Source organism: Bubalus bubalis, chromosome 16 (genome assembly GCF_019923935.1).
Source record: "Bubalus bubalis isolate 160015118507 breed Murrah chromosome 16, NDDB_SH_1, whole genome shotgun sequence".
Lineage (NCBI taxonomy): Eukaryota > Metazoa > Chordata > Mammalia > Artiodactyla > Bovidae > Bubalus > Bubalus bubalis.
Genome location: NC_059172.1, coordinates 33,290,787 through 33,312,882, shown reverse-complemented (window position 1 = coordinate 33,312,882; position 22,096 = coordinate 33,290,787). Strand labels below are relative to the sequence as shown.

Below are 22,096 nucleotides of genomic sequence, written 5' to 3'. Positions count from 1 at the left end.
CTGTGCTGGGTCTTCATTGCTACGAGGGTTTTTCTCTAGCTGTAGAGAGCAGGGGCTGCTCTTGAGTTGCAGTGTGTGAGCCTCTCATTGCAGTGGCTTCCCTTGCTGTGGAGCATGGGCTCTAGGGTGTGTGGGCTTCAGTAGTCATGATATGTAGACTCAGTAGGTAGTTGCAGCTTCCAGGCGCTAGAGGCTCAGCAGTTGTTGTGCATGGGCTTAGTTGCCCTGTGGCATGTGGAAATCTTCCCAGACCAGGGATCAGACCTGTGTCTCCTGCACTGGCAGGTGGATTCTTTACCAGTGAGCCACTGGGATGCCCGTTTTTTTTTTTTAATTAATTAATTTCTTTTCTTTTTGGTTGTGCTGGGTCTTCACTGCAGTGCACAAGGTTAGTTGCTCTGTAGCATGTGGGATCTTAGTTCTCCATGAGGAATCAAACCTGCATACCCTGCACTGGAAGGCAGATTCTTAACCACTGGACCATCAGGGAAGAACTTATATTCATATTTGAATGTGTATGTGTGTGTGTATCCATCCCTAAATCAAGCACCAGCTTCCTAACTAGAAACAGAAAAGGCTGGGACCTGCTAAGTCCCCCATGGTACATACCTGGCTCAGCCCTGAGCTCACAGGGACCGAGGGACCCTCCACAGGGTCATCTAAGGAGTCCAGAGAGGAACACACCCGCAGGAAGGCCAGGCCAAAGGGCTGATGACGTGTGAAGGGTTGGGAGCAGCTCAGGCGAAGTCGATCCCATGACTCACTTGAGGCTGGGGCCAGGAAGTCAGCTCAAGGAGAAAACAAGAAGGAAATGAGGGAGAAATGAAATGGATGAATGGTTGGGAGAAAGGGAGAGAAGGTCAGTACTGCAGAGAGGAAAGAAAGGACTGGGACTACAGAGTGAATTCCACCCTAAGGGAGAACGGAGGCCTTTCCTCCCCCAGGCTCGGGCGCTCAGGATTGGGCAGTACCACGCAGGCCAGTCAGGGCCCTCTCAGACCCAGCGCCTTGCCTTCCCACCGTCGCTCCTCTGTCCTGGTGCCATGCTGTTCCCAGCATGACTATATCCTCGGTCCATACCTCTCCACAGACCTTACCACTGTCTCGTTTTAACAGGGGGTATCCGGAGGGTTGGAGTCTGGGGTGACCACTTGCCCAGTGGATCAGCTGAGCTATATCCACCCTTCCTGGACCATGAGACCCCAATCTCCCTCAAGGCACTACCTGCTCTACATGCTTGCTCACTGGCTCACAGACCAGTACTCCCAACCCTTCTCATCTTCCATTCCCAGATCTAAGTATACCTCATCTCGTATCCCACCTCGTATCCCAGGTCACTTCTCCTTCACAACATTACAAATGCCTCCAATTCAGACACAGACGAATGAGTCCTTCCTAGACTGCAAGTCCCTAGAGGCGAGGAATCAGACCACGCATTTCTTGTGCAGTGCCCAGTGAACACAGAGATGTGCAGCGAAGAGGACTCGGGAAACACTGTACACAACATAACCACAACCATCACACAGCCTTCCTGCACTTACAGGAGTATTTTTCCTACACTCACACACGTGTATCTGCTGTTGCCGTTTAGTCACTAAGTCGTGTCCGACTCTTTGGTGACCCCATGGACTATAGCCTGCCAGGCTCCTCTGTCCATGGGGTTTCCAAGGCAAGAAGAATACTAGAATGGGTTGCCATTTCCTCCTCCAGGGGAATCTTCCCAACCCAGGGATCCAACCAGCATCTCCTGCTTGGCAGGCGGATTCTTTACCACTGAGCCACCGGGGAAGCCCTATACACATTTATACAAACACTCTAATCACAGATGTGGGTTCTATATCTGGCTTCACTGAATCACATGTTATGTGTAAATATAAATCATAGCTCATAAGTATCTCTATCAGGTATCAGGTATGATAGAGGTATCAGGACCTCTATCAGGTATTGTCATCACAGAGAACTCACACACAAACACACCACACAGTGGTTCACTCATTACCCTATCCCCCCACAGATGTAAGTGAGCCCCTGCTTAGGCTCCCTCCACAATACACACCTTCCAGCTGGCACAGCCCTCTAGAGTCCAGCGTCTCTCTTTTTCATTACCACTGTCTCTCTCAGTCTCTCATTTCTGCTTTTGCCCTCCTCACCATCTTTTTTTTTTTTTTTTTTTTTTAATATTTATTTGGCTCACAGAATCTTTTAGTTACAACATGGATCTAGTTCCCTGACTAGGGAATCAAACCTAGGCTTCCTGCATTGGGAGCATGGAGTCTTAACTACCAGACCACCAGGGAACTCCCTCTCCTTACCATCTTTAAACATGCGCACCCCTGAGCGGTTTTTTCCCTGCTTTGAATCAGCCAGGGACATCAGCATGGTTGCAGGGAGCAGGGTGACGAAAGGTCTGTCCAGGGACCAGGAGGAACGACCCACGTCAATTTGCAGGAAAGCACAACCACAGTTACCTGGGGACAGAAGGTTGCGAGAAAGTGAAGGTGGGATGACGGGCTCCCCTGACTGCCCACAAGGGGATCGGTGGGCAGAGGACATTCCTCCATTCTAGAGCTCAGGAGAGGCCCAGAGAGGTCGAGCAACACAGTGAGCCAGTAACTGAAGTGGGATGGGACCTCAGCCGCTAAATGAAGGCTCACCGTGTTCCTCCCAGCCAGAAACTTTCCCTGACCCAAGAGACTCACAGTTTCCCTGTCCTCTGGCTCTGGTGGGCAGTGCTAAACTCTGTCTCTCTCTGAAATCCTTGCTAGGGAGCCTGACGTCTCTCTGTCCTGACAGAGCTGAGACAGACAGTCTTTGTCAGTTCTCTATTTCTAGAGAATTCTAAGGCCAGCCTCCTCAACCCAAAACTCCTGTGGAGCCTTCCTGCATGAACCTGCACACTTCATTCCCAAGCATCCTCCTGCCACTGATATTTATTTTTAATTGCATTTTCAGTTTTCCGTTTTTAATCTTCTGACGGCACTGCACAGCACATGGGATTTTAGTTCCCCTACCAGAGATCAAACACACGCCTCCTACAGTGGAAGTGCGAAGCGCAGAGTCTTAACCATTGGACTGTCAGGGAAGTCCCCCTATATATATATATATATATATTTTTTTTTTTTTTTTTTAAAATTTTAAATTAAATTTTACCTTTTTCCTGGCCGTGCTGTGTGGCTTATAGGATCTTAGTTCCCCGACCAGAGATCAAAGCTCCTTGCAGTGGAAGTACAGCCTTCACCACTGGACCACCGCTATATACCACTAATATTTAGAGGCATATACAAGTTCTATCTGTTGGCACTTAGGTTTGTTAATGTCCTAAGGCTTCACCAAGACCACTCAGATCAAAGCAAGGCAGGTATGCTGTGTAACTAAGGGAATGGCATTCACAGGGTTCAGCAATATCAAATGCCTGCCCCAGGGGCAAGGGCCACATATCCCCTTCACGCCAGGTAGGGCTTGCACCAGGAAGGCTGTTCAGCGAGACTGCATTCAAACACACTGCTGCAGCCCTGGGAGGGAATGGTACTCCTGTGCTCCCCACAGAGGTTCCCAGGCCTTGGAGAACTCACTCACCCACATCAATGTAGCCAATGGGCACTGCCCTCTCCAGCTGCAGCTCCACTTTCAGTTGCCCACTCTTGTCCTGAGGACAGCTGAGCCAAGGTCCCCTCTGACTGTCTGGGTTCAGCAAATTCTCCACTGGATATTTGGGATCCTAAGTCAGAGAGAGGAGGAGAAAATGAGGAACCTCATCAAGGGAAAAAAGGATGTCCATGAATGAGGGATCTCTACACTCTTAAACCTTTCCAGGATCCTAATGGAAAAGGCTTTAGACAGGAGTCCATCTCTCACGTACTAAGGGATTTACAGACATTGCTTATCTCTTCTTTGGTTTCTACTACCTCATTTAATCCTCCTCATAACAACTTTAGGTGGTTACTATCATTGCTTCTTAGTTAAAAGATGAACAAACAGATGCTTAAGTTCAGAAACTTACCCAAGGCCACAAGACCAAATAACCAACCAAAGTTGGAACTCCTAGGTGTCTGAATTCAGAATTCTTAACCACCACATAATACTACAGTCTTTCCTAGGCATCCACAGGGGATTGGTTCCAGAACTCCCCTGTATATGAAAATCGGTGGATGCTCAAGTCTCTTATATAAAATGGATATGTATTTATATCGTGTACTTTACTCATCTCTAGATTACTTATAATAACTAATACAATGTAAATGCTATGTAAATAGTTATAAATACAATATGAACACTATGTAAATAGTTGCCAATATGTGGCAAATTCATGTTTTGCTTTCTGGAACTTTCTGGAATATTTTTTCGCCTGCATATTTTTGACCTGTGGTTGGCTGAATCTGGGGATGTGGAACCCATCCATATGGAGGGATGACTGTTTCATTTCATTTATAAGGTGCTCTCACAGACATGTATCTTTAAAGTAACCCTATGAGATAAAAAACACAAAGATTTTTACTCTAAGTTTACAACTGATGGTTAGAGATAAAGTAATTTGTTCAAAGACAATATTAAAACTGAGATAAAAATTCTCAGTTCTGACCCAAGTCAGGTGTTTTTTGGTGGAAAGGCCTTGAACAAACTACTTTTTCTCCCTGGATCTAAATTTCTTTCTAAGTTAAGGAGGGGGAGACTAGACTCATGGTTTTCAATCTTATTTTTTTTTTTTTAGCAATAAAACCCTTCCTTTTAACTGAAATCTTACACTAAAGATTATTTATTTTTTCAATAATAAATATTTTCAAAAATATTTTGATACTAATTATCAATATTACTCGGAGAAGGCAATGGCACCCCACTCCAGTACTCTTGCCTGGAGAGTCCCATGGATGGAGGAGCCTGGTGGGCTGCAGTCCATGGGGTCACTAGGAGTCGGACACGACTGAGCGACTTCGCTTTCACTTATCACTTTCATGCACTGGAGAAGGAAATGGCAACCCACTCCAGGGTTCTTGCCTGGAGAATCTCAGGGACGGGGGAGCCTGGTGGCTGCCGTCTATGGGGTCACACAGAGTCGGACACGACTGAAGTGACTTAGCATAGCATAGCATAGCATCAATATTACTTATCATTATCAAATAATTTAAAATTTTTTCAAAAATAAAAGTAGAGCTATGGTTAAAGCACTGGTTGAGGAGCCCAGAGACATACTTGTGGCCCTTCCCTTAAACTTCCAGAAGAGGGTTTCTAGGAGTTCAGTTTGGAAATCACAATATTAGAAGAGAGCTAATGTCCTCTAGCACTTCATAAGGCTGAGTCCATGAAGAAAACCATTTAGGCTGACCATGTAGGTAAGAAAGATAACGGTAGTTTTTATTTTATTTCACTTTGGAGTTGACATAGTAGTTCATAAAGACTTTCTACGGGGCTTTCTGAAACGTGGGGATATTTTTGACTGTCATAGTGACTAGGAAGCATTGTTGTCACTAGGGTCTGGAGGCCATGGACTAAACATCTTAGAAGGCATAGGATATCGCTATAAAAACGAAGACTTCTCCTACACAAAACACCAATGGCACCCCTTGAGAAAGACTAGAGTAACAGAAAGGGAAGTGTGGGGAGGAGCAGGAAATGGATAGAGAGATGACAGTGGAGGACAGGGCCCAGCATCTAGCACTAACTGGGATAACTGCGATTTCCTGGAAGTGGATTCATAGGAGGGATGCTGAGATCCCCTTTGATGGCAGCAGTGTTATCCTTACAGGTCAGGGATGACCTTGAGTGCCCTAGCCTGATCTCAACGACAGTGTGACTACATTGCCCTTCTGGGGACCCTGGTATAGACTCTGGGCCTATAGCTTTGCCAGCTGCCTCCAGAGAAGGGTGGAATCCTGAGGTTGCTTCCTTCTTTACCTTTGAGGCCCGCTTTCATGTATCCTGCATTGCTCTGAGAGCAACCTGAAGGCAAGAGCTGTATTTCCTGCCTTTGACTCTGAACTCCTAAAGAAGGGACAATGGCTCTTCTTTTGAATTGGGAGTTTCCTGAAAGTTGGAGCTACTGCTGCTGCTAGGTTGCTTCACTGGTGTCCAGTCTCCTTTTTTTTCTTTCACTCTTTTCAATCACCAGGAAAAAAAACCATGCCTGCTAATTAACATACCTGAGAGGAGAATGACACCACGTGGCTAATCCTCACTGGAGCCATGGTGGGCCCAGCAGTTGTCCTAAGCACAAGGCAAAATGCTTTCTCCTGAGATTTCTTCTGTCACCACTTTGGTGCCTATATTTTGGTCCCATCCACTTCCAGAAGAGAAGGAATCATCATGTTACTACTGAAGAAGAGAACAAAAGGAAAATAAACAAGCCTTGAATGTTTTTCTGGTAACAGAAGTTATTTACATCAGTACATGAGTCACTATTTCTGATGACCATGATGGTGTTGGTGGGGTGGTGGGAGCAGATCTAGAGTCGCTGATGAAATTCCAACAAAAGTAAAACAACTGGAATGCAATAGAGCAGCAAGTACAAACATATATATATACATATAATAAATAGAATTATTGTACTATATATATTTTATATATATGTAAACACGTAGATGTTGTATTTATATGAAGGTGAGCCCTCAAGGCATGAACTATGCCTTAAATTATCCATCTTTATAACCCTAGATTCTACCTAGCACATAGTAAAGAGGTGCAACAAACATTCAACTAAATAAGGAATACAAGATTCTTGTTTTTTTTCCTTCCCATAAAACGAATCTTCTTAGATTAAGTTACTTCTCTACTAGAGATCTTCAAGGGCTTGCTGACATACGCAAATCCCTTGCTATATGGTAGGACTAAATAAACTTTAATTCAGTTTGACCCCTCAAAGCATCTACAACATAGATCTGTCCATTTCCTGGTTTATCTCCTACTATTCCTTTCAGCAGGGGATGTTTTACCATAATTACTTTATTTATTTAATCTTAAAAGTTTATGTGGGAATTTGTGTTTTGTCTTTTGCTAAACTTTTTATGGAAAAATTTAAATATATGTGAACACACACACACATATATTAGTATAATGAACTCTCATGCATCACCTAGCTTCAACAATTCCTTGGACAGAGAGAGGTATTTTAAAGTTGTCGGAATGTCTTTAGATGGGATCTCTCTTCAAATATTTTCCTGCCCTTTCACTCACGTTTCTTCACTCACGTGGTCCCTGAAATGAGTCCATGACCTCGATATACTTGTCATAATAGTCTTGTGTCCTTCCCACCAAAAAACCTTTTTCCCACCTCTGAGACTTTGTTCATGCCATTGTCTCTGCTTGGAATGCTCTTTCCTTCTTCCACTGACAAATTTAATGCATATTTGATGGCCAAATGTCACCTCCACTCTGCTCAGCACTCAAAGTGATAGCTCCCTCCTCTCAATTCTATATTACAATAATCTGCATATGTCTTTTGTCCCTTGACCAACTGTAAGCTCTTGGAAGACAGGCTTCATGTTTGATTTATTTCTGTATCCTCATTAAGAGGGAGAAACATAGTTTCAGATTAACCAGTGTCCGCTGAATGAATGACCATAAAAATCAGGCTCCAAATGGTCAGCCATCATGGAATGCTCAGAGTGAGGTAGCTGCTGTGCCAGCAGTAACCAAAGTCTAATGAATACCCTTCCAAAGGTCACAGGTTGCATTCAAGATGGTACCAAGGCTTCAAAGAAAGAAGAGGTCAGGGTGAGTCCTGAGTCACCTCCCAGGCCTTTAGATTAACTAAAGCCGATTATTCTCATTCTAGGAACTCACTGAACATTCAACAATTTTTCTTACTCTCTGCTAGATACTGGAGACAGAAAAATAAATAACATAGATAGGGTCTCTGTTTTGGAGAAACTCCCAGTATACACCTGTGATTTGATGGAAAAACTCCACCATCTCTCATAACTAACATACACATCTGACTGAACCAGTCCCAACACTACACTCCAGGCTTGGGGACCCTGAAGCTGTCAATCTTAGATATTTTATTTAGCTAATATTTTGAGGAGGGGGGTGTCTAGGAGGTACCAGACATTGGACCAGGTTACACAGTGGTGAATAAGACATATACAGTATTTTTTATGAAGATCACTATCTATCAAATTGCTTGTTCTCACAGGATTAAGTGCTTTCTGACCTCACTGCCCTTGCATATGCTGTTGTTCTTGGTTTTTGGCATCAGCTTATTTATTCTGTGTGTACCCACACTGAGCAGTGAGCTCTTTGAGGATATGGATTTTTGTCATGCTCATCATCTCCCACACTTTAGAGAGATGCTGGAACACAGTAGGCATAAATAAATATTCATTGAAAAGAGTACTTCTTAGGTCAATATAATTCAATCAGAATTGCTCAGAAGTTTCTGGCAAACACAAACTCATCAACCAATAATGGGCCACAAACTGCTATTGTTTTTAAATTTTAAATACTACAAATCGGCAAGAAAAGGGCAAGCAGTCCAATATAAAACTGGGGAGACAATACAAACATACAGTTCGCATAAGATAAAATCTGAAAGACCAATACCCCATATAAAAAAGTGCTCAGCCTCACTGATAATAAGGAAAGTGCAAATACCTGTTCCTCTAAGACTGGAAAAAATAGAAAAGTCTACAATATGAAGGAGTGGCAATAATATGGGGAAATGGGCTCTCTCATAAACACTTCCAGCACATCTTAATTCTGACTAGCTACATTTCAAGAATAGCCACGTGTCCTGGTTTACTTAAACAGTGCAGCTCTAGCTCCTGTGCATAAAAAGATACATGTAATGTTTCTAATAGCAAAAAGCATAAAACTCTAATGTCCACTAGTTGAGGAATGGATGAATGAAATTTTCTATATCATATGGAATACTATATAACAGTTAAAAGGAATAAATTAGATGCAAACATGGAGGATACACTGCCTCCCCCCAAAACAGTGAAAGAATAAGTTATATAAAAAAATAACTATATATAGAAAAATAGCATTTAGTTTCTTTACAAAAGGAAATGAAACAATACTTGTACTGCCCACTGAATACACACTATTTTTTTTTTTTTTCAACAGACTGGGAGAATACACAGCTAATTATAGGACTTGCTTCTAGGGAGAATGAAAGGGTAATGAATCTGATAGTAAAGGACACAGATAAATTCCATTTCTGTTTCATATTATCTTTCTTAAAAATGAGTATGCAAATAGATTATGATGTCAATCGTCAATTGGGGGTGGTGAGTATACGGTGTTTATAATATTCTTTGTACCCAGTTTCACATAATAAATATAATTCCCATTTTAAATAAATGTAGATGGTCCCAAATAGGGTTGACGGTCAATCTAATAATGTGAGCCCACAAGACATCCTAGCCCTATCTATGCTGAGGATTCAGCCGGGACCTCCGGGGGGGCAGGATGAAGTGTAAGCAGGGACCACAGGGTTGCGAGGTGTAGGGTTCAGATGTACAAAGTACAAAAAAAACAGGGTGCTGGAAATGAGATAGGAAAACTGTAAGCTGGGGTGCAGCATAGTGAGTAAGATGTGCAGGACGGGAGTAAGGGTAGAAGCTGCGGACGCAGTGTGTGGGCACAGTAAAGAATTCGAAGATGTGTGAAGTGGATCCGGAGGCGTGAGAGCTTAAGAAGTAGTTTGGGGGCGGTGTAAGTCCCGCAAGACTCTTCAGCTCTCAGATTCCTGAGTCTAAGCCGCTACTTCCACCGCTTCTCGGAATGCGCTATTCTGTCCACTTCCTTTATGGCCACCCTTCCTCCCTTTTGTCCATTCTCCTCTCCATCGAAAACCCGAATGACCCTCACCCGGGATAATGGACCTCGAAGTGCCACCGCTGCCTTAGATCTTGGACCACCCCCCCCCCCCCCAAAAAAAAATTCTCCCGCCAATTTGGCTCTCTAACCTCCGCCTTCTGACTCGAAGCACCACTCTTCCGCCTCCCGAAGCCCGGGAACAGGTTCTGGGGCCTCAAGAAGCCGCTGTTTCCGGAAAATGACTCGCACTAAGGTAAGAAGACACGTGCTATAGACAGAAAAATACATTCGGGTGGTTTACGTTTATTTCACGCATTGCAAATCTCCTTGAGAAAGCGGACTTTAAACTTCCGGGTCAGTTTCTATGCATTCTGGGAAATGTAGTCCCGTAGTCTCCTCGCTTCCCTCGAGTTGCCCATTGAGGGAGCGTCGCAAAGTAGACAGCTTAGGTGCCCTTCTCTTTGGTTCTACACAGGGGCAAATTGGTGACATATTTGTACTGAAAATAATACAAGGCTAATTTCTCATTTCCCAAGATCCCTCCTCCGCCGCCGAAGTTTACAAGTACACGGAATCCACCCCTCCTTAACCTTTAAGTGGGTAGCAGGCAGACGGTCTCTTAGTTGCCTTCGGGTCTCTGCCTGTCTTGGTGTCCCGCCCCCTCTGCCGAAGCTTGTACAGCCGATTGGCTAGCAGCAGTTGAGCGGCGGAAGCAGCTGGCTCGCGCGGGGCCTGTGGGGAGGGGGAGAGCCGTGAAGATGGCGGCAGTGGTGGAGGTGGAGGTTGGAGCCGGTGCTGCCGGGGAACGGGAGCTGGATGAGGTGAGAAGAGTTGAGAGTTGAGGAGAAGAAAGATTCAGCCTGAAACTGAAGGGAAGGGAGGGGAGGTATCGGGAGTAGGGGTCCTAGGAGAGACGAGATCTTTAGAGGGAAGGAGCCAACTGGGGAGCGGGTGCGCGGAGAGGGAAATCTGAGGTACCCAGGACTCGGGGACTCTGAGGCAGTCATGGGGTAGAAGATTTGCAGCAACCTCAAGGGTGGAGGGTGGGGGACAGAGAGAGAAGCCAGAGAGGTAGGGGTGTTAAGATTTAGGATTATTAGCTAAGGGTCCTGGGGAGGACTGAAGGGCTGCCAGGTGGTTTGCGTTAGAGGGGCGTAGACGTCTGTGAGGGAAAGCCGGGTTTTCACTGAGGGAAAGGAAAGGACCGTCTGGGTTAGGAGTCGGGGCGGGGGACGCGGACCAGGGAAGAGTGTTTATCTACTAGTATTACAGGTTTGAGTTATTTTTTATGTTAGAGCGCTTTAAGTTCTAGAACTTTGTACGTAATGTGGGCTCGATAGAGTTTTGGTCAACGAATGATAGAACGAATGGGTGAATGAACGATTGTATAGCGAAATTTATCCATTCACTCACTTAAACGTTTCAGTATCACCTTTGAGCGAAGCTCAGGGGTAGGTGCTAGGGACCTTCCCATAGAAGAACCCAAGGTATGGTGGTAGGATACGCACAAGAAGTCTTTTCATCGGAGGTATGACGGTGGCACCGAGAAGAGGGGACCAGTTCAGTTTGGGGTAGGGAAGGCTTCTCAGAGGAGTCGAGTCTTAACGAATCAGCGATTACCTCTCTTTCACCCTTTCCCTCTTTCCTATTAGACTTACGAGTTTTTTGAGAGTGAGCTGTTGAGGGTGTATGTCTCTTTTACCTACGTAACAGGCATTTAACAACGGGTGTATTCAGTGACCAGTGGTCCTTGAAGGAAATCACTAGGAGGAAGGAGACATTGAGTTTGAAGGGAATGAAGGGACAGCGCTGAGAAGCAGAGAGAGAAGGTGAGAAAGGAAAGGGAAAAGATTCCCAGGCCAAAGGTACATTCATGGCTAGGGGTGCCAGTGGTCTTGCCCATGACAGCATATGGACAGCAGGGAGGAATAGGAGAAAGGGGTTTGATTGTCAGGGATGGAACCAGTGGGATCTCTGAGGGATCAGCTTCTTAGAGGCCTTGGCTGGGTGGGGATTGGGGATGAGGCCCAGAGAAAAGGAGTAGAAGTGGACTTGAGAAGCAAAGCTTGTTGTTTGTTGGTGGGATGACTTGGAGGTTTGGGTTTACCTGATTGGGAACATTAAGATGGGGAGAGGAGACTGAGAAACTGACAAGTGGTCAGAGCAGGGAGAGATTTTTAAAGAACCGTTTTAGACCCATATCTTTCAGTCACTAAAGACTAGGAATGTTTGGATACCACTTGGTTGGTGAAGTGGGGTAATTGTGGAAATGACTTCCAAGCCCCTTTCAGCTTTAAGTTTCTGTGATTATGCTTTCCTGTAGTTCAGTGAGATGTATTTGAAAGTGCCTTGTAAAAGTAAATAATGTGTTTAGGTTATTATACATGCTTTGTTAATCATGGCCTCCTTTGAGCGGGGGCGGGGTGGGGGGAGCTGATATCAGTTACATATACCAGGGTTCATTGAGATAAAGAGCAAACGTTTTGGCAAAGGAGAAAATAAAGTTTTGAAGTTAGGTATTTTTGATTTTTGCTTATCTTCCTTATTGTTTTAAAAACCTAAGTGCTTCTAGTATCATAATTATACTTCCAGAGTGTCATGCCTAGAAGTCAACTTTATATGAAGCACTAGCATTCATCCCAGAAACTTCTGTTCCTTGTTTCATTTACTAAGAAATAATATAATCTGCTGTCTGGAAATTCTGTGTGGACTGGTTCTGTCCTTTTCCTTGTGTGTTTAAGAAAGTAACTCTGGGAAGCAGGAACAGTTTTCCCTTCAAGCTCAAATAAGGAGGGGGAGAGGCAGGGGTATGGTCTGGCTGACCTTAGTTTGTGAGTGAGTTTCTACTAAAGCTTCCCCAGCTGTTTTTTAGCATCCTTAACTAGTGAAACAGAAGGTGAAATCCATCCTTTAATTTGTAATTATGGGAATCTTCCATGTATTACGCACTGGGAATTCAAAGATGAGTAAGACAGGATCTTTACCAATTTGTAATGTAGAGAAAAGACATGCAAATGGCCCGCTGCAATACTAGATACTTTTTATAATGGAAGGGTGTAACAGATTCAGTGGGGCGCTAGAGACAAGCACTCAAATCTGCTGAGAGTCATTGAAGTCTTTATGATGGAGATGTGTTGAAGCTGAAAAATGAAAGGTTAGGTTTACAAAGAAGCATGTAGTATCAGAGTTGCTCTCCTTTAACACTTTCTACTTGGTAGAGAAACTACTGTGAAGCTCAGATTATAAAAAAGTAATGGATAACCTAGCTAAGATGCCACTTCTTTGGAAAGACTGCATGCTCTGATTTCTTTAGGATATCTGATCTGTTTTCCAGTATCAGATGTCCTTAGCATAAGTAGTCTGGAATAGCAGCCATTAGTTTATTCATATTCTTTTCCTTTCCTTTTTTCTTTTTCATTATTACTTTCTATAGTAGTTTTTTTTTTTTTCCTTGAATCCCATGGTTCTTTTTTTTTTTTTTAACTGTACATAATTGTATTAGTTTTGCCAAATATCAAAATGAATCCGCCACAGGTATACATGTGTTCCCCATCCTGAACCCTCCTCCCTCCTCCCTCCCCATTCCATCCCTCTGGGTCATCCCTGTGCACCAGCCCCAAGCATCCAGTATCATGCATCGAACCTGGACTGGCAACTCGTTTCATACATGATATTTTACATGTTTCAGTGCCATTCTCCCAAATCTCCCCACCCTCTCCCTCTCCCACAGAGTCCATAAGACTGTTCTATACATCAGTGTCTCTTTTGCTGTCTCGTACACAGGGTTATTGTTACCATCTTTCTAAATTCCATATATATGCGTTAGTATACTGTATTGGTGTTGTTCTTTCTGGCTTACTTCACTCTGTATAATATCTATAGTAGTTAAGGTAGTTTAGGTTTCACTTACTGCTTCTCCTGAATAGAAAAGAGGGCTTAGGAAAAGAGCTACTAGTAAAGACCACTGTTTATTGAGCCCTTATCATAAACCAGCTCCTGTTTAAAGCCTGCATTATCTCATTTATTATTAACAGCAACCCTGTGAATTAGTTGGTGTTTACTGCATTTTGTAAATGAGGAGACTGAGGCAAGAGAGGCTAAGTGGCATTCCTAGGATTCCAACAGTTCATGATGGGGAAGTGCAGATTCCAACTGGAGTCTGCCTCTGCTGTGCAGAACTAAGTTTTACACCACCGTGTTATGCTGAGCACCTAGGTTCCATTCTCAAGCCAGGCTCATCTTAGCAAAGTAAACTACCCCTTTCTTAATGTACAAAGGACCCATCACAAATCTGTAAAGCAGCATTTCATTCCTGAGAGGTTCAGAGTGGGGGTAACTAAAAGAATATTGGTTTTTCTATACAGATCCTTTAGTTTACCAATAATGTGATTCTGCTGAGCCCCTCCCTGGTCATGGGGAGTGACCGGCCCAGTGGCAGTTAGGGAGATGAGCTCTGGGTCTAGCCAGCTCAGGCTAGGTATTACACAGGCTGTGATGACTGGCTAAGTTCTTTCACTTGCTAAACACCATAGGGTGCTTGAGCGTGTTGGGGAGGATAAAGCATGGGTACCAGCTTGGAGGCCTGGAAGCTGACTTACTCCTGGAGCCTGTGAGTTCCTTCGTGAAGGGGTAGTGGGCCAGCCATTAGAGGAATTGGAGGCACCATCTTGGCATGGAGACCTGGCTTGGGACCTAAGCTAAAAAAGCACTTCAGCATCCAACTAATCCAGCCTGCCTGCCTGGATAGTTCCTGTGAATTCTGGATGTGTCTGCTCCCAGTAGTTGTTCATCTGCCAAAATGATATGATATCATGCAGATCAGTGAGTAGCTTCCAGCTCAAGTTCAAAGCAGCCTACAGCTAACTTATTGTTGCCTTTAGTGTGTCATTTACCTCTTCTGGGCCCTGATTTATTCTTGTTAAGAGAAAAGATTGGATTAGATTGGTGGTTTTTAAACCTTAGTCATGAAACCCTTTATTTAAAAAAAAAATCTCACTTTGAAGACTCGTAGACTTTGAAGGGACTCAGAACCCGTTAAGTGTCTCAAACCACACTTTAAAAGCCAGGGAGCTTTCTCTTACTGTCCACTGATTGGGTGACCCTATTTTATGTTCCTTCAGCCTCCCTGTACTTCCTCTAGCCCACCTCTACCAAGCATTATTTTAACTGTTTGTGTCTTCCCCACTAGACTGTTGGCTGCCCAAGAGCTGAGTCCAGGTCTATCTTGCTCATGGTCACAGTCCCTTCACTCGGTGTGGGGCCTGGCATAAAGCAGGCACCAAACAGTGTTCAACAATTATTATTTTTGAATAGTGGTAATACACTCCTCTCCTTAGTAGTATGTGCTTTTTTTTTTTAAATTGAATGTTTACAGCATCCCTATGAGAATTGAACTGTTGAACTAAATTGTGACTAAAGCTCTCAGGTCCAGTGAACCATGTTTCTGATTCCTGCCAGGCCTTTGTTTGTGCTGTCCTGTCTGCCTGGAGTACCTTCCCTTTCTCCCTATGTCTTTCCAAATCCTATGTGTATTTAAGGTCCAAGCCCAAGGTGCTCTTGTCTTATAGAACTAGTCTGATCTACACTAATACCTTTTTTCCTTGTCTTTCATGGTTTTTCTCTGTGTTCATTTATCAATTCATCAAACTTTTCGATTAATTGTTCCAGGTACTGTGCTATGCTTGATCATATCATGATGGATAATGTGTGATAACTGCCTTCAAGGAGGTCACAGACTAGCCTGGGTGGAGAGTGATAAGTACAAATTTGTGTCACAGGTGCTGTGTCAGTGGAGTAGGTGCCATAGGTACATCAAGGAGGAAGTGGCAATCTGTATCATATCTTCTTTTCTCAGGCAGACTGTAGGTATTCCCATCTGTTGCTTTTTCAAAGTAGCAATCTTGGACTGTTTGTTTTGTTTTTTGTTTTCCCTCCCATGGGTTTCTCCCTGTAGACATTTGATAAATGCTCCTTGTTTCCAGGGATTTTCTTCTCTAGGGAAAGTCAAGAGCTTGTTGAAGGATTGAGGCATGTGTGACTGAAGTTTAATCTTGGCCATCTGACCGTGTATCTTCAGATTTTTTTTTAAAGACTTTTTAAAGACTAATCATTTTAAAATGAGTAGTAGCGTAATGTAGTGTGCAAAAAAAAAAAACTAGTTATAAATGATAGACCTAGGTTTTAGACTAAGAATAGCAGATTTTGTTTTATCTCAGAGACAGCCAGATGATAATAGATGCTTAGAAGACTGTGTCCAGAAGGATTCTAAGGCCAGGGCTCAGCGGGAGAGTGCTGAAGGCAAAATGATACAGTACTTACTATGTGCCAGTTCCTGTGCCAAGTGTTTTCTATGCATTATCTAATTTCATACCACAACTTTACAAGATAGATATTATTATGGCTATATCCATTCTACAGATGTGGAAACTGAGACACAGAGATTTAAGTAACTTGCCTAATTTGGACAGATGGTAAGTGACAGAGGTAGGGTTCAAATCCAAGATGACTCCAGCATCTGTGCTCTTAACCACTGTGGGCAGTAAGAGTACTATAACTTCCCATGCTGTCCTATGCTGGACATTTCTACTGTGTAAGTGTGGGACTTCATTTACCTAGATGATTTGACTTGTGATCACACTCTTTGAGACTGAGTTCTCTTTGAAAGTGCTTTTTGCTTTTTTGTGTCCGACTCTGCAATTCCATGGTCTGCGGCACTCCAGGCTTCCCCCGTTCTTCACCATCTCCTGGAGTTTGCTCAGACTCATCTCCATTGAGTTGGTGATGCCATCCAACCATCTCCTCTTCTGTTGTCTGCTTCTCCTCTTGCCTTCAATCTTTCCCAGCATTAGAGCCTTTTCCAATGAGTCGGCTCTTGGCATCAGGTGGCTTAAGTATTTGGAACTTCAGCATCAGTCCTTGCAGTGTATATTCAGAGTTGATTTCCTTTAGGATTGACTGATCTTCTTGCCGTACAAGAGACTCTCAAGAGTTTTCTCTAGCACCACAGTTCAAAAGCGTCAATTCTTTGGTGCCCAGCCTTCTTAATGGTTCAACTTTCACATCCATACATGACTACTGGAAAAACCATAGTTTTGACTATATGGACCTTTGTTGGCAAAGTGATGTCTCTGCTTTTTAGTATACTGTCTAGCTTTGTCATAGCTTTTCTTCCAAAGAGCAAGCATCTTTTGATTTCATGGCTGCAGTCACCATCTGCAGTGATTTTGAAGCCCAAGAAAATTAAGTCAGTTGCTGTTTTCCTATGCATCCTTATATCCTTGGTGCCTGGCATAGAGTATGACTCAATAAATGGTTGAAGATAAGAGCTTATGAGAGATTCCACACCTTAATTCTTCATCTTTGAAATGATAGGTTTGGACCACATGACTTCTAGAGGTCTCCTGCAGCTTTGAAAGTATTTTACTTTGCTTTGAGAGTCCTGTAATTCCTGTTGGGTACTTGGTAAATGGTAGAGAATGACCGAATGAAGGTGTAATTATTATTAATAATCTGTGCTCATAATCTTAGGATAAGAGTAGAAAAAATGGTGATAGGAAAGTTGTAGACAAAAAGGCCTCCATATAACCTCCAATACCGTAACCTTTGACTTTCTGTGCAGTCAGAGTCTCATACTCCGGCAGACACCCTGTCTACATGTCTACAGTTTTTCCCATTTGGTTTCCCATTACAAACCTCCCACTGCCCCCCCCCCCCCCCCCCCACCAGCTCACTCTTTCCTTTTGCAATTAACCTGTTACTTAATAACTCATCTACTTCCAGAAGGAATTTAAAGTGTCCTCTGGTCAATAAAGAGCTTCCCAGGCAGTACAATGGTAAAGAATCTGCCTGCCCGTGAGGGAGATGCGGAAGATGCAAGAGATATGGGTTTGATCCCTGGGTCTGGAAGATCCCCTGGAGCAGGAAATGGCAACCCACTCCAGTATTCTTGCCTGGAAGATTCCATGGACAGAGGAGCCTGGCGGGTCCATGGGTCACAAATAATCAGGCATGATGAGCACATACACATGCTGGTCAATAAGGGAAGGTTGGAGAGAGAATAAGAAAAGATGAAGAGGAATGTTCTAATTTTTTGAATGCAGGAACTGTCTTTCTCATCTCTGCATTCCTCTGCCTTACCCAGTGCTTGGCAATAGCAGACATTGATTATATTTGTTGAATAAATGAGAATGTTTGTAGATGTGGATTCTACTCAGGTTTAAGGAAGTGTTGACTAAATTGCAAAGATTAACTGACATACTGTCTGTTCTGGCCGGGCAGTAATACAATAGCTCCTGACAGTACTATTTGCTTATAAACTGCTTTTCCAATTTTAATTAATGCCATATTACTGCTCAGCAGTGAGTCATAAGCACAGAATCTTGAGGACCTGATTTTTGCCCACAGTGCCCTGGGCAGACGTCTGCCAGCACTTACTGTGTTGCATTGTTTGTTTCCCCCAGTGAGCAGTGAACTTACTGAGGGGACAGACCATATTATTTTTCACCTCTGTGTTCCCAGCACCTAATCTTTCACAATAGTTATCGTAGATATTCAAATGCTTATTGAAGGATCTTAAATCTAATCCATTTACCCATGTCAAACACGCCCCGCAAGTGGTCACCTAGTCTGTGTTTAAACACAAAGAATCCACCTGCCAATGCAGGAGACCTGTGTGGAGAAGATCATCTGGAGGAGGAAATGGCTACCCACTTCAGTATTCTTGCCTAGGAAATCCCATGGACAGAGGAGCCTGGTGGGCTACAGTCTGTGGGGTCGCAAAAGAGTTGAACACAACTTAGCTCGACTAAGTAACAGTGAAAGGGAGTTTATCATTCTTTGGTCAGCCTCTTCCTTCTTTGATTTCTTCTGTTGCAGTATTCTTCAGATTGGGCTAGAATTCTTATTTCTGTAGCTTCATCTTTTTAGTCCTCTTTTCCTAGATCCTACTTCTTTGCATCTTTGACCCATGATGGAGGCACATGCCCTGCTAGAGAATCCTCTGACGAATTTAGGTTCACTCCACTTGGGGTTAATTAGGTTCAGTTCACCTGGGGCTATTGGCCTAAAAGCTTACTCTGTGGAAGTCAACCCAGGATAATCCACCCAGTGTCATTCCTCTTCTCTATTTTATTTCTTTGTGTTTTCCCTTCTTGAAGTCATTTTTCTCTCCGCTCCTCAGAGGAAAATCTGTCGGTAAACATAAACTCATTAGTTCCCTCTAAAGTGCAGCTATCCCAAGAGGATGCTGAGTTGTGGCCGTGGGGCTTTTGGCCCTGAGCAACTAGGGAGAACCAGTGGGGAAAGGGGAAGCTGGAGGCAGAGAGCATAGCCCTGTCGTGGTCTGTTCCCTCTGCCCTCCTTCCCCCTTCCCAGTAGGATGTTCTCAGTAACTGAGTGTGTCTGTTACTGAGGACGGCTCCAGTGGCGTTCTATTCCCCATTTTCCCATAGGACTGAGCCCACCCTCTTGCTGAGCCTGTCATTAAGCTTCCTGTCTTTTAGCTCTCTTTCTAATGATAACAAACAATAGCTAACTTTTTCAGTGCATGCTGCATGGCAGGCATTACACCAAGCATTTTACATGCATTAGCTGTTTTAATTCTCTTTTAATGCTATTATTGTCTTCACTTTCCAGATGAGTAAAAGCTGAGGCATTGCCAAGTAACTTATTCAGGGGTGGATAGCTTGTAAGTAGAACTGGGATTTGAACCCAGCCATGGGATGCCATGATCTCTATTGCTGGTATACTCTATAACATTAATTTACTGTTTTCAAAATTCACTGTATATTTATTGAGCATTTAATTTTGCCAGATACTTTATTTTGTGTTGGGAATTCATAAATGATTAAAGAGGGACTTCCTTGGCAGTCCAGTGGTAAAGACTCCACTCTTCCACTGCAGGGGGCACGGGTTCGATCCTTGGTCAAAGAACTAAGATCCTGCATGCTGCACGTTGTGGCCAAAAAGAAAAAACAACCAAAAAAGAACCCCATAAATGTTTAAAGAGACTCTGTGCTTCAAGAGTTCATGGTCTAGTAGGGAGAGGGACCCCCTAAGTGATAATGACCAGTGTAGTGTGATAAGTGAAGTCATGTACAGGTACCACAGGTACATGGCAAAGTGTGAAAGTGTATTTGGGAGAGTTAGGGAAGACTTCAGAGAGGATATGACGTTGGGCTCATTCTTAAAGCAAGAATAATGTTTATCATATGATCAGGAGACTAATTTATACCAAGGTAAAAGCACATATATGTGAAGGACTGGAGGCTTATTATCTCTAAGCATACTATTAAACATATTTTTCTCCACTAATAAAACATTTAGTGATACCTGCTTGCTTTGTGCAATGCACTGTGTTAGGTACTTAAGTTGAGAAGAAATATACTAATTCGTATTTCATGCCTTCAAAGAGCTTTCATCATTCAGTTAGAAAAGTAGCACGTGTAGTTCAATTGGGAAGGCTGTAATTATAAAATCAGACATTCTAAATACCTCATCAGTAGAAAAAACAAAGTGCTGTAGGGGAAGTAAATCTCTTCTTATCAAAATGGTTAGGGAAGACTTCATGGAGAAGGAGACGCTTGAGCTGGACCTTAATGGATGATTTAAGTTTCACTAGAGCATTAAAGCTTAATTTAATTTAATTTAATTAAAACATTAATGAGAGGCTTAAAGCTCAACATTCAGAAAATTAAGATCGTGGCATCCAGCCCCATCACTTCATGGCAAATAGATGGGGAAACAGTGGCTGACTTTATTTTTCTGGGCTCCAAAATCACTGCAGATGGTGATTGCAGCCATGAAATTAAAAGATGCTTACTCCTTGGAAGGAAAGTTATGACCAACCTAGACAGCATATTAAAAAGCAGAGACATTACTTTGCCAACAAAGGTCCGTCTAGTCAAGGCTATGGTTTTTCCTGTGGTCATGTATGGATGTGAGAGTTGGACTATAAGAAAGCTGAGTGCCTAAGAATTGATGATTTTGAACTGTGGTGTTGGAGAGGACTCTTGAGAGTCCCTTGGACTGCAAAGAGATCCAACCAGTCCATCCTAAAGGAGATCAGTCCTGGGTGTTCATTGGAAGGACTGATGTTGAAGCTGAAACTCCAATACTTTGGCCACCTGATGCAAAGAGCTGACTCATTGGAAAAGACCCTGATGCTGGGAAAGATTGAGGGCAGGAGAAGAAGGGGATGACAGAGGATGAGATGGTTGGATGGCATCACCAACTTGATGACCATGAGTTTGAGTAAACTCCAGGAGTTGGTGATGGACAGGGAGGCCTGGTGTGCTGCGGTTCATGGGGTCGCAAAGAGTCGGACATGACTGAGAAACTGAACTGAACTGAGAGAGAGCGTTAGAAATAAAGGTCCTAAGTAAATATGAGAAAGTAAATGTGATCGGGGATCAGCAAGTAAGAGAGGCTGCTACTGCTACTGCTAAGTCTCTTCAGTCGTGTCTGACTGTGTGCGACCCCATAGACGGCAGCCTACCAGGCTCCCCCATCCCTGGGATTCTCCAGGCAAGATCACTGGAGTGGGTTGCCATTGCCTTCTCTTAGTAAGAGAGGACTAAGTACTAAATGGAGAAACATAGGTTGGAGCCAGTATGAGGTTGACTTCAAATGCCAGGTTGAGGAATTAAGACATCCACTCATTCCTTCAGTCAGCATTTATTGAGTGCTTCAATACGCCAGATACAGTGCTGGGGACACAAACATGAAGACATAACTCCTGCTTTCACGGGGCTAATGGTCACACAGAGGAAGACGGACATGGAAACAAATGATTGCAGTGTAGTGCAAGTGTGTGTTACGTACTGTGGTGACAAAGGAGAGAGTGACTAACTGCTTGAGGGAATCATTAAAAACTTAACAGAGGATGCTTGAGATGATTCTTGAGGATTGAGTTCAGTAGATAGTCTGTGAGAAAGGGAAGAGTAGTCCAGCAAAATGAAAAGATATGCAAAGGCTTAGAAGCGTTAGAATATTCTATTCTATTCCACATAGAATATTCTGGGAACTGTAAGATTTCCTGTATTAGTGGAATATAGATTAAATGTAGGGGGATGGCAATGAGTTATAAGGTCGGCAAGGCCTTTTTAACAACATGCTAAGAGGCTTGAACTTACAACACACTCAGATATATGACTCAGAATGATCAAATCTGGTAGAAGGGTGGAAGTTATTTTTGGAAGGATCAGCTTGGGCAAAGGAGAAGAAATTAGTTGGGAGTACCACAGTAGTCCAAGAGATTGTGGGGATCTGAGCAAAACCAAAAGCAGGGTGGAGAAAAGTGAGCAGCCATAAAAATATTAAATACAGTGCACTTATTATTTTTTGC

General features: G+C 43.4%; 2 protein-coding genes across 4 annotated transcripts in view; one reads left to right on the top strand and one right to left on the bottom strand.

The window, feature by feature from the left end:
- The window catches only part of XNDC1N (XRCC1 N-terminal domain containing 1, N-terminal like), a 36,483-nt gene extending 26,164 nt beyond the window's left edge, over positions 1 to 10,319 (bottom strand). Inside the window, exons 1-5 of the mRNA XM_006064734.4 lie at positions 9,903 to 10,319; positions 6,135 to 6,306; positions 3,577 to 3,718; positions 2,313 to 2,468; positions 610 to 788 (exon numbers count right to left, since the gene is read on the bottom strand). Of these exons, the coding sequence (XP_006064796.4) occupies positions 610 to 788; positions 2,313 to 2,468; positions 3,577 to 3,718; positions 6,135 to 6,179 (522 nt within the window). The 5' untranslated portion in view covers positions 6,180 to 6,306; positions 9,903 to 10,319. The remainder of the gene's footprint in view (positions 1 to 609; positions 789 to 2,312; positions 2,469 to 3,576; positions 3,719 to 6,134; positions 6,307 to 9,902) is intronic.
- Positions 10,320 to 10,444: 125 nt separating this feature from the next.
- RNF121 (ring finger protein 121) overlaps positions 10,445 to 22,096 on the top strand; it is a 79,712-nt gene continuing 68,060 nt past the window's right edge. The window contains exons 1-2 of one of the 3 annotated variants that reach the window (XM_006064732.4): positions 10,476 to 10,574; positions 11,467 to 11,582. Coding sequence is in view for 2 of the 3 variants with exons in the window: in XM_006064731.4 (XP_006064793.1) it covers positions 10,512 to 10,574 (63 nt within the window). In the remaining variant the exon portion in view is untranslated. Of the gene's footprint in view, positions 10,575 to 11,466; positions 11,583 to 22,096 lie in introns of all 3 variants that reach the window. The other 2 variants (XM_006064731.4, XM_006064733.4) reach the window with 2 other exon arrangements.